The sequence below is a fragment of the Egretta garzetta genome, unplaced genomic scaffold (assembly GCF_000687185.1).
Source record: "Egretta garzetta isolate BGI_Z169 unplaced genomic scaffold, ASM68718v1 scaffold375, whole genome shotgun sequence".
In the NCBI taxonomy this organism is placed as follows: domain Eukaryota; kingdom Metazoa; phylum Chordata; class Aves; order Pelecaniformes; family Ardeidae; genus Egretta; species Egretta garzetta.
In genome coordinates, this window is record NW_009259786.1 from 2,200,318 (window position 1) to 2,213,116 (window position 12,799).

General features: G+C 37.0%; 1 protein-coding gene across 1 annotated transcript in view; it reads right to left on the reverse strand.

The window, feature by feature from the left end:
* Window positions 1-12,291, reverse strand: part of AUH (AU RNA binding methylglutaconyl-CoA hydratase) — a 114,408-nt gene extending 102,117 nt beyond the window's left edge. The window contains exons 1-3 of the mRNA XM_035895027.1: window positions 11,164-12,291; window positions 5,229-5,296; window positions 5,044-5,131 (exon numbers count right to left, since the gene is read on the reverse strand). Coding sequence (XP_035750920.1) covers window positions 5,044-5,131; window positions 5,229-5,231 — 91 coding nt within the window. The 5' untranslated portion in view covers window positions 5,232-5,296; window positions 11,164-12,291. The remainder of the gene's footprint in view (window positions 1-5,043; window positions 5,132-5,228; window positions 5,297-11,163) is intronic.
* Window positions 12,292-12,799: the final 508 nt, after the last annotated feature.

The window sequence follows — 12,799 nt, forward strand, 5'->3', positions numbered from 1 at the left end:
TCACAGTAATATTTCCTTACTACCCTTGCTAGTTCTACAAAAGTAAGAGTACGTCAAGTATTTGAGAGCTATTATGGAACTCCTTTCCTCCTTTATTCAGTTCAATCCACATCAAAACCTCATAAATGAAGAAGTCTTCAAGGATCTGTTCTACCAGGTTTGTCTGCTTCATAAACTTCTGCCAGAAAAACTACACCAGCTGGAAATGGCAGCCGGGAACCACACACCATACAGCCAGTTCAGCTGTCCTGGAAAAAAGATTCTGATGTAGGCAAGTTTTGCCAACAGGAAAAGCATTTATGTTGGCTTTACTAACACCACAGACCCAAACAATGTATTTTTGCTGGCAGAAAGATTACTTCTGCTTTTCCAAGAGGGGGCTTTACTGGTCAAGCTGCAGTGACTTTTAGGTCAAAGCGGTTTGAAGGGCTCCATTCCCCAAATTTTTCGAATTGTCTTGGAAGCCAGTTACAACAAGTTAACTATCCATATTCTGATATGTCTCAAAGATTTCTGAAATAAGGTCTCCAAAAAACATTTTTGCCAACTAAAAATTGGCCCAAAGCTCTCTTTCTTTGTGTGTACACATATACAAAGCAAATAACTCACCAATCTCATAACCTCTGTCTCCATCGATGCAGTTCATTTTGGAGAAGCAATACTGAAGAGCCTGTTCTTAACAATTATACTTTAAACACAGTCACAGAAAAAATCTCGAGTTTCTTGCCCCTGGAAGCTCTCTTTCTAAGTCTCACATGCAAAAAGAAAACCAGAAGTGGTCTGCTCCTCTAGGGAATCACAGCATTTGATTTTCCTCCCATATGAGATGGCAGAATTTTTCTGCATATCAACAGAGGGTGGATGGATGCAGGGAAACTGACGAGAACTCGTATCTGGACTTCTAGGAAGGAAACGGTCTCTAATTGGACTGGGAGAGTCAAAGCTGAGCAACTGACCTGGTTGGCCAGGTACCAGAGGAAGGAAAATAAACCAGTAACTACTCTGAACTGTAAAACAGTAGTATGAGGTTTTATTCATTAGTGTGGGCTGTAAACTGAACCAATAGACTATGGGCCAGTAAATTACTGCCTGAGACAAACACGTGAAGAATAAATTTTTTTAAAAACACATACAAGTGCCTTCTTGACAGGACATGAAAACAGGACTGGAGGAAAGTGACAGTCCTAAGAGAAACAATAGTTTCCAAAACAGCAGGTGGAAAGGGGAAAGAAAAGAATATAAAAGGAGTCTGTTTCTTTAATTACTGTAATCATCAACAAATAAAACTGTTTAAAAACAAAAGAATATTATTTGATCTCAAATATCAGTAGATCATAATTGCAAAATGTAACGTAATACCCATTTCATATCACCAAACACACAGATAAGAGTGGGGGGCGGGGTGGGAGAGGGGAAGGAAAAAAGACTTGGAATCACGCAGCACACTTCACTTTGCCAAAACAATATTTCCCATTGCAAAATTCTGTAATAACTAAAAGTTCTATAAATAGTATCTAGCTTTTCATTCAAAGCCTTAGGCAACTGAACAACAAAAGCTTTAAGGTGCAACATTAGGTTGCTCAACTCTTCAAACCACAATTATTATCAAACATTACCTGAAAAACAAAAAAAAAATAGCTCTGGATTTTATTTTCTTTCAGGACTCACATAGTTAAGAAGCAGCTGTAAGATTATCTCCCAGAATACACTGCCACTCCAAAAATAAGATTTTGCAACAACTTGCAGACAGTCCTTCCGCCTCTCCTCACAGTACCATACCTCCCAACAGTACTATGCACAGACTTACCCTTCCAGAAATTTTCTGAAGATGAAAAATCCTGAAAATCCACTCACAAAACTACCTGAGCAATATCACCAATATATATGTTAAAATTACATTAATAATGAAAAATGAAGCTATTCCAACTGCCTATGTAAATATAATTCAGCCCCTTGTGTGAACACAGCACAGCTCTTAATTACTTGATCACCGACTTTTTACCCATGGGACACCTGCCTTATCCCACGCACAGACTGTGCCTTCCTCAAGGATGGAACACTGCCAGGAAATAAAAAAGACTCCTGCACAGATTCACCTGCCTTGGCTGCAGAACTGGGCAGGCATGCAGCGTAGGTTTACAAAGGAGAAGACTGGTCATACATGATCACTCCAGAAAGGCCAACATTTTACTTACTTGGTTTTAGACAGAAAGGGGCCAAGAAGTGACTCAGAGCCAGAGCACTTCTGATGAAAGCACAAAAAGGCCTCACAGACATAATGCATCCTTAACCCCAGCCAAGATCTTCTTTGAGTTCTAGGTATCCTTTTGATCAGCACTAGAGCATTAATGAGGAACTTTCTGTGCCCATAGATGTACAGAGCTTAAGAAGGAAGATACAAAGAAAACAGCAGTAAAAGATTCAAAGCAAATCTTTATGCAGAAATGAAAGGATACAATTGCTGGCACATCTCTAGATTCTTCTATACAATTCCTTTTTTTCCCCTCCCATTTCACCATGTGAAAATTCCGTAATTTGGAATCATAATCAAATCCACATCAGTCATCAACAGAGTTTAAATCTTTCAGTCGCCCACACTGTCATTTCATGAAAAACAGTTGGATGTCATGTTTTGTGGACTAGCCCTTAGAAGGAAACAAGACACTTGGCTTGTGGCTTTCACAGATTTTTGTTGATGGCTGAGGAATGGCAAGATTTAAGGATCTTGGATTTCATTCCACACATAAAAGGGAATTACATTCTAGGACAAAGTTTCTCAATCTGCGGTCTGTAAAACATCAGATGTCCAAAAAAAAATCATAAAAATGTATTTTTAAAACATACATTCCCACACATGCAAACAAGAAAAGATAATTGAGGAAATACAAAAAATAAAACAAATATTCAAAGTTTAGCCTAATTGAATTGCACCATAATGCATAAGAAAATGTGACATTTCACAAGATGATCCTTGCATTTTTTAAGGAAATTAAGTGTTCTTGAAACAACACATTGTCCTTTAACATTGAAGTCTGAAAATGCTTTTCTGTTCTACTGAATTTCCTGAGTAAGTCCTCTCCAGAAAATGCCTTGTTACATCCAACATTCCTCCCTTCATCCTACTTCCTTATGCAGTTACCTGTTTTCTCCATGTCCTGCTATGCTTTCTGTAGTTTCACTCTCTTTACAGATACCCCTTAAAGTCATCTACAGAAGCAACCCATACAGCCACTGAGCTCTTTCAGCCTATTTTCATTGACAAACTCTGCAGCAAAGTCTTCTAGTTCATCCTGAATTTCAGTTACCACTGTTGGAACATCCTTTATTTCACTGGTTCAGCTGCAGCAGTTTCCTTTCTTAGGACCCTCCTTGTACCTGTCACTTTTTTAAAAAAATCAGAGACACCTGGTCCACACACTATCTCTACTCCCTGGTTTAAGATCTGGATATTAGCTATCCAGCACCTAGTCTTTCACACTCCTCTTTTCAGGGCTAATTTCCCTTCTTAATGTCCACACATAAACACCCTTGCATCTTGTCTACAGTCAGCTGTGTATACATACACTAAGCTGCCATTTTTTAGCCAGGCAAACAGGCAACAACACTTATTTTAAACCTTAATACCAAAACAGCTCTGCAAAGTCAGCTAACAAAGAATACTGGAGAAGTACCTGGAACTCATACAGTATTAATAGCATACCTGAGATCCTCTCTCCTAAAATCAGTATTTCTGCTCTCATATTTCCTATATAACACTACCCTAAAATTCATGAATGCTACGTTAAAAAAGTAGTAAAAAAAGAAAGTTGATAACACATCTCAACTGATGGACAGCTTTTTCTATGAAATACATAACATCTAATTTGAAACTCCATTTACATGTGTTGCTCTGATGCTGCATTCTTCATCAGTTTAAAAACCACATCTTTTAAACTTTTTTCCTGATGATTATTATTAGTTACTGTTCTTTAAAACTTGTTAAGACATGATTTAACCTTTAAATTAAATATGCTGATTAATACATGCATATTTACCCTATTGATATCTATTAGTAAATGCTGAATTGATTACTCCCATTTTTCAAGACAACTTTTTTCACAAGTCTTCTAACTGACAAACTGTATCTGGATGAAAAAAAGTCTTATTAAAAGCAAACAAGAATTTTAAACTCTACTAAAAACATACTTCAGTACGTTACATATGTAAAAACTGGAAAAACTATTTCACATTTAAAACTGAATTAATTATGTTACATGTGGCTAGCAAGCTTAGTGACTACATAAATGATCGGAAAAGAAAGATTTCAGAACTGATCTCCTCCTCATATATTAGAAAGGAGAAACTGACTGACTTCTGTTTTCAGTTTCAAACAGATTTAAATTAAATTTGAACACAGTAAGAACTGGATGTGACATCTGAAAATAAGGAGACTATTCACTTGATCTCACAAAAGGCACGGTTGCTTCAATTGATTTTGATATGTTGACAAATTCTGTTTCTCAGTGTTTGGTAGTTGAGAGCTTTGTCTTCCTGAGCACTTTGGCAGGACACATGTACTGCTTGGTATGTGGGTTGGGGTGTGTGCTTTTTGTTTTGTTTTGTTTTAATCTGAGAATACATTCAGTGTGCAGTAACAGTCACATTCACAATGAATTTTATGTATGTTTCTTCAATTAAAAGTTAATTTTAATATGTTTAAAATATGGTTTATGGTTTTGATACAGCTTTCTACACAGCCTCCTTATATGGCCTCTAGCATTATTTGGTCCTCATTCTGAAGTACATGAAGACTTTCTAGGAGCTCAGTTAAATAATTTTCCACCACCATGAATAATTTATTACTTATTTTGAAATACTTTATGACACAGAAAGAATAAAACTGATCCTCAATTCTTGTTAGCAATTGAGGAAAGTCATATAAAAATGTTTCGTTTGCTACTGAGATGAATATATACAAAAGACATGTTTCCTTGGAATCTGGGCTTTTTTTGTGCATTATCAGATGACGATTTCCAGCTCCTCAGGAAAATTAAGGTTGCATACCAGCACAGAATATCCCTGGAACTTCACTCCGGAATATAACAGTACGTACTTTCTTATCAGATTTCAAAGCATCCACAGCTTTTGACATCTGCAGAGAAAAGGAGGAAGGGGAATAACCAAACACTTTTTGAAGTACTTCATTCCAATAGTTCACCTTTATACTAAAAACTGTTCTTTTCACTTACCATTTTTAAAAGATTTTTGTTAAGTGCATTCTTGGCATGAGATCTGTTTAATCCAAGCACCACAATTCCTGGAGGGGAAGAAAAAGTGTATCATTGTTACAATGTTGTAAAATATGTATTATGTGTGTAAATTACTATTTTGAAATTATAGAAAAAGCATCACTGAGGACTGAAAAAAGAAATGCTAGTGTAATCACTTAGTTAATGAGTATTTGAAAGAAAATAAATTGAATTACATTTTCCAATGTTAAACATTCCAATGTTCAACAGAAATTACATTTATTTTAAGTATGAAAATATGGCCCTAACACCTTCACATGGAAACAGTGCTTACAAAGGCTGAATGTATAATTATGCAATTGCATGCACAAATTTCATGTTTGCGTGAGAAGTGCTGATGTGCAATCAGGAAAGATACTTAATTGTAAAGCATATGTTTCCACATTTAGACAGCCTGCCTTCAGAGACTTCTTAAAGCAAAAAGTGTTACTACAGCTAAGACTAGCAACTCTGATACAGGTAAAAGGAAGTCACAAACACAGAACAAATGTTATCAACAGGAAACCTGAACTTTCATTTAAAGAGAAAGAAATGATATCAAAATTCTCCCCTCAAGACACAAAAACTGTGCTCAATGCTCAGTGCACAGCTCCAATCACACATTCGGAGCTCCCTTAGTCCCACTAGAGATCAATTGTCTCACTGACTTATTAGATGTGCGTTGGTTTGAATGTTGCAGCAGAAATACCATTTGTTTGTTCTTATTTCGCTCCCCTCAGCTTAACAGGCATGTTTATCAAACAGGAAAATTCTGAGAAGTTTATCTTGGTAATGTCTACATTTACCAAGCCTGTAACAGTCTTTTGGACAGTTACTTCCTGAACACACTAGAATTCCCTGAACTATAAACACAGTCCTATTAAATTGATCCAGCCCTAGTAAAGTCTTATCAATTGAGACTTTTTTTTTTTTTTTTGGAGAATGCAGGGTTAAGGAGAGAAAAGCAAAGGACTAGGACAGAGACCAGAAATTAAAGACAAAAAGGGAGTGCCCTATCTCAAATAAAAATGCCCACAGTATTGTCATCAGTCTACAAGGTGAAAAAATAAATTCCAGAAACTCAGTATTTGCCTGGGTATTTACTACTTCACCACTCAGCTTTGCACGTCTCATGGCCTCCACAGGGTGCCTGTCATGCCATCTCAGCACATATTACTTCTTTTATTTCAGAGAAACCTGTCCTCCCAAAGGACTGACCTTGAGTCCACTCCCCTTTCTCTTCTTCCTCCTGCATGTATGTGCACATGCATGCACACAAGATGAAAGAGAGCTCCTCCTCCTTCTGCAGCTATCAGTTTGAAACCAAGGTCCTCCATTCGCTAGCTACCACTCTCAAGATGCAAATAAAAATGTTTAAACCCAAGCAGGAGAGCATACATGCCTCTTGCTAGCTCCCAAGGTACAATCCATTGCTATGTATAGATACCTCCTACAAGGGGAGAAGAGCCTGGCTAACCCAAATGACCTTCACTCCCTTGCTCTGTAAGCCTGAATTCCCACCTGTTCATCATGGTTGGAGGAATTCATCTAGGACCTCCTGAAAGGGTCCTTATTCAACCCTTAGACAGGAATCTGTTTATTTTCTGTTAGGCAAATGGAGAAACATTCAAGTAGTGCACCTGACTGTAGCACTTTTCTTCTACTGTCACAACTTACTCTTCAGGAGGATGACTCCAAATTCAAATACTCCACACGTTCAATTGGGCAAAAGCAGGACCACACATTAAAGCAATAAAAAGACACTTGACCTGGCTTTGATTTTAAACTCTAAGGCGCATTGCAAATCCGATGTTTGAATAAACTAGAAATGCTCTCATCCCAAACTATTCTTCAGTTAGGAAATAAAAGTCCTTTCCAGAAGCATGTTTTTTTCAACAGCAATAACACTTTTTAATTACACTTGTAGTTTTCTTCTTCCCATCAGAGCCGAAAGACCGCTGCTCCATCACCAATATTGGTGTGTTCAGAAGCAAGTTCCAATTAATATATAAGCACATTTAATATTTTTCCCATGATGTGATGATCCTTGAAGACAAATCACACAAGTTGATTCTTCTTAGCAGTGTCATATCAAGTCATAAATCTACCACTTCTGCCTCCCTCTCCAGAAAAATAAGAGGTAAATTCAAATGACACCCACACAGCTGTTCTATTTCTTAAATAAAAAAAAAAAAGATGAAGCAAGAGCTGCAACAGGAAAAGCATAGAAGGTTTACAATAGGAAACAATATATAGCAGGGATGTATACAAAAACACATTCCTTGAATTCTCGTTTGAGTCAGTTTTGTTCTAATATGCCATTCCTATGGGTTTTCTTAAAACAAATTCTTAGGGTTTTCTAATACCACAGTTAAGATTTGGGAAGTTTTCCCAATGTATTAATCAGTGACCAAACTACAGATAGATTAAGTACCTGCTCGGTCACAAAACAGAAACTGAAAAATAATTTCCTTGATTTCCAGATGAGAACTTAATCCTTCTCCCTTCCCCAGCCCACCCCAAGAATCTCCTGGCAAAAATTGTTTAAGGTAAGTCATCCCTGTTTTGCACATTCAAGAATTAAACCCCTGCTCAGATGGGTGTATCAATTTTAGATGGGATATATTTCCCTAACCAGGGCAAAAAGGACTAATCAGGCTCCAAGTAATACTACAGAGCCCAACCAACCCAATTATAAAGAAAGGAAAAAGAAATAAAAAGTGCAAAATGTTCAGACAATACTGTCATACAGGTAACCATTCTGACAAATATTATTAGTCATACAGAAAACCTGATAATTTTTTATCTATTTTAAAATACCTGTTGCATCATCATCTGAAGCATTTAAGCATGGTTTATTCTTCCTAAAGCACCCATGTTACAGGTGTGCTTTCCAAATTTTTTTTTTTTAAATTGTTTGAAAAAACTATTTATAAAAGAAAAAAAATTAAGTCATCATCATGTTTATCAAGTATCAGTAGAAATAACGCTAATAATAAAATTCCATTATCTGTATGATATCAAAAAAAGTGGCAGATATACTAAGGAGTAAGAAGGAATAAGCATTCACATAATGCTAAACTCAGCATTAATTTCACAGCTTTTCCTGGAAATCATCTCCACATTATTTACGAACACTCTTCAGGAAATAATGTGCAACTATTAAAAATTACATCCACATATTAAAAACTAACTTTTACCCTATTAGCTAGGCTTTCCAAGGGACTAGGATGATTCCCAATGCTAATATAAGCAGTCATATCCCTGCGCACTTCTTGCCTAACCAATCGTCAGAGGGAAAGCATATGCAAATGTACAATATGTTCTCTGCTTGCAAGTTACCTTTGTCAAAATAAAAAGTTTATAAGCTTTATATATATGACTTACATACAGTTTTCTCTTAAACATTAAGAATTATATCACAAACTATATGAAAGTCACATATAATAGAAACAAAAAATGTCTTTTAGTGAGATAAAGATACATACGTATAAGAAAGATAGCTTCAAAATACCTGTAAATTCCCAGAAACATCTCCATTTCACAGTGTACACTAAATTTGAGATTTGCATATAAGTAGTTCACACTGAAAGGTTCTCGTATTCTAAGAGTGATAGCAAAAAATATATGGTGCTATCATTATTTAAAACTGCTGAGAGAGAAGATCATATTTCTTTTTATACTGTACAAAAAAGGGTAGACCAATTTAAGTGAAGTGATTAAATCATGGTTTAACTACAGTTTGTATCAGCACATAGGAAATCTTACTTTAAATAATGATTTGTATCTGCTTTATCTTGTACTTTTTAGTTTTCAAAAAATTTTCATCCTCGATGTTTGGTGGAAACATGTATTAATAGGTTACTTACAAATAAATCCTGTCTGTACACTCATATTAGTAATTTTGCCTGAGTTAGAAAGATTCACTACATGTGTATAGGAAGTACTTATGGAAATAATTTATTTGTATTAAGTATACACACTCACACAAATGATCTAGCCAAACGTACTTTTCCATAACTAAAAAAAACCCAAAAATGAATTATGCACTGAAAAAGGGAGGGAAGATCAAAGAGAATTAACTTACTTTGAAGCCTGTCTCACTTAACTACTCAGATAAACCAAAGCAGAGAAGTTGACTTAGATGTTTATTACTCTAGAATAGTTTTGTAAGCAAAACAAGAATGTATGGTGAGTGTATCATGCCCAATTCTGGTGGTTTCCATTGATCACCTTATCAAGAAGTATTTAAGTGCAAAATCATACAGATGTGTACTAGGCAGTATTTTTAAAAAACACAAAACCACTTTTCAAAATCCTGTATCTGCACCTTTTTTATCTCTAAAGACCCCTTAAAAATCTCACCTGCACTTCTTCAATTAGTAGATCTCATCTGCTCAACCCTGCTTTATTTGAAGAGAGCAAAAGGGAAAGCTTTTCTGATTTATCAGCTAGCTATCAGTTTCCAACCCCTGAACAAACAACTTCAACTGAGGCCATATTTGTTCTGCCTATTCTATGTATATTAAAATTCTAACTGATGAGGACAAAAAGATGTCTTACATATTCTAACTGAACTAAAACCAGCTGAAAAATATAAGCACAAAGAGCTGTTCTAGTGTAAATTATAAAATTTTACAAATATTTATACCACATTCCAGCAAGTGACACTGCAACACTTGAGTCAAGACCACAGAGAGATTTCTCCTAATTCCATCTGTAACTTAAAGAGCAAAAGCCCTAAGTTCATTAAAATTTGTAATGGGATCCCTAATGCAATTTGGCTAAAAGTTCTCAAACATTAACAGTTGTAGTGTACTTCAGCCCTAGTGATAATCAAATAGAATCTCAAGTAAAAGATATGTATTTAATTAAAAAATACTAATGCACTGACATTCAGCTATACTCACAGAAGACTGACACTAAAAGCTTCATGAGTTGCAACATGCTGTTCCAAATACCCAGGCATTTTACAATCACATTCTTCAGAAATCTCACATCTTTTGTTGTCTGGTTCAGTTCAATTTTGGAAGGTGGAAAGTCTTAAATTAAAATCTCAATAACTAGCCCTTTCAAATACAGTCTCATTTCAGTTTGCATTTAACAAGTTCCCAAAAACTGCCGTATACCAATCACGTGAAAGTGTTCTGAAGCAGGACAATTTGCTGCTTTGCCTGCAGGGAAAGGTTTGTCTAGAGCTACAAGATTTATGCCTCTACATGAGCCAGTTACTGTCAGTTTTCCCATGTCCCCAGCATCCTCAGCTGTAAAAGCCCCTGGACAATGCATCCTTCTCCAAGTAGTGTGGAAAGACTTGGCATGGACAAAGGCATAACCACAGCATAAACAAGCATGTGTGTGCCATAAAAGGTAGTCAGAGGGACAGGGTTTGTCCCCTCTCTGTAGTCAAGAAGTATGTAATGGAAGAACATGATGAGGCAATGGCACCGGAGTACCACTTGGGAAGGCCTAGAACACGAACTGGTGGAAAAAGGAATAGCAGGTTAGAGAAGAGCAAGAAAGATCAAAGGGGCTTATATGGAGTTAGTGTCCTAACACAGGAGGGTATTGCATGCTGTCAGCAGATAAAGATAGATGAACTTGACACACAAGGTGACGAGGAGGGTGTGCAGTAGCAGCCCTCCCCAGCAGTGGGGAGGAAGCAGAGACATGCTTCTTTCGCAGAAACACAGTCTGCTCTATGTGCTGCTGAAAGAGGCATATGAAGCTTATGTCTCCTTCTGGCTTACTTCCAGACCCTTGTTCTTACCCTTTATTAACAAACTACATTTTATTAATAAACACATATGTCCTTCAGAAAGGTAAGGCTGAAGAAAATACCTTCTCCTGAAGAGAATTCATTAATTAAAAATACATTGATTGAATCTTTCCTTACCATAGCCACAGCTGATTTAACACTCCAAATGTTATCTCCATGTTTTGGAGCATTTTTAATGCCACAATTTAACAAAGATGTATATTCTGAGAAGAAAAGGAAAAACAACTTCAAAAAGATTTTTTCAACAGAAAAGAATAAAAACAGGTGGGCTATTGACATGCAAAACTTTAGCCGTCTCTGCACCTTTTCTTCAAAAACCTCCTTCAAATCTCTGCACAATCAAACTTATAGTATCTGCATCAAAAACATTCAGCAATGAACTTAGGGTAGATACACAGTACAAAACACCTTCATAACATTATAAAAGCAATTATTCCTAGCTGATTCAACAGCTGGAAAACAGTAGGTAATTTTATTGCTTGTTGTGTGATAGCAGAAATAAAAATGATGGTCTTCAGTAGTACTCAAGTGTCTTCTACCACTTGCTGGAAAAGTACAAAACAAACAAGCAAAAACACTCCTCCAACATTTTACAAACTCTTCTTTGCTCCTGCCTTGCCTATTCATCAATTTAAAAATAACATTAAAAAAATCAAAATAGATGTTTAAAACTCATTCCGAGTTCCACAGTTGGAACTGGAAAGAGTTGGGAGCAGAACAATCCCTAAGACAGAAGTGGATTTCAGGATCGGATTACATCATTGGCTTTACTGACCCTTAACAGTGACAGAAAAACATGCCCTGAGATGAAAGCAGAACCTCCGTTTTCCTTTGAAAAAGAATCATCTTCTAAGCCTCATGCTAAAGTTTTTAAGTTACATATACAGAGGTATATGTATACAAATCTATACATATGCATACTCAACTCACAGGCGTTTGCCTGAATTTGCAGCAAGTCTGAAATAACCAAGTTAACATGCTGAAAGACATCAACTGAATTGTGCATCTCAGCATATGGTTATTCCAAGACATACTATCCACATAAAGAGATCTGTGCACTGCAGATGAATACACCTCCACACTAGGGACCTCTCCATAAAAGTAGGTGTAACATCGTGGCTCTAAAAATAAATCCTCAGGAATGGAGCTTGCACTTACTGTCTCTCCACCATTCCCAGCCCTGCTGCACCCAAATGGGAAGTGAGAACACCAAAGGAGGTGAAACACCTCCAAAAGAAGAACACCTCCAAAATCTGGTGAGCACCAAACCAGAACAGAAAGTACAGAGTGTCCGTGTTGTGATGCATTGGCTCCAGATCGCTCTGGAGCACAGATTTTCCTTCTTTGTTTAACCAGGTGGGTTAAAACAAGGCTCTTGGTGTAGTTGAGTAGAACAAGGTCAGCAGCAGTTGACAGTGCTAAAGGCAAGAAGGGTGGGATGGTTACTAGGAAAGCAGCACGAGATGAGCAAGAGTGCTGGAGCCACACTTTCCAGAACAGAAAACGCCGGTACAACTTCTGTGTCCGTGCCTGCCCCTGCACACAAGCACATCATAGGTGTGGGAAGCAGCGCTGTTGTAGCAGTTTGCTGCTAAACTTCATTTTCTCCCATTAAAGTGGCCAACAGATGCCAACTCAGAAGGGTGTACCTCGCGCATGCAGCGCAGTACTCTGAAAAAGAAAAGCCAAGAGAGACCATGCTGACGCAGCTCTGCAACTGCCAGCACCGGCCGAGGTGCCGAGGAGGAGGAGC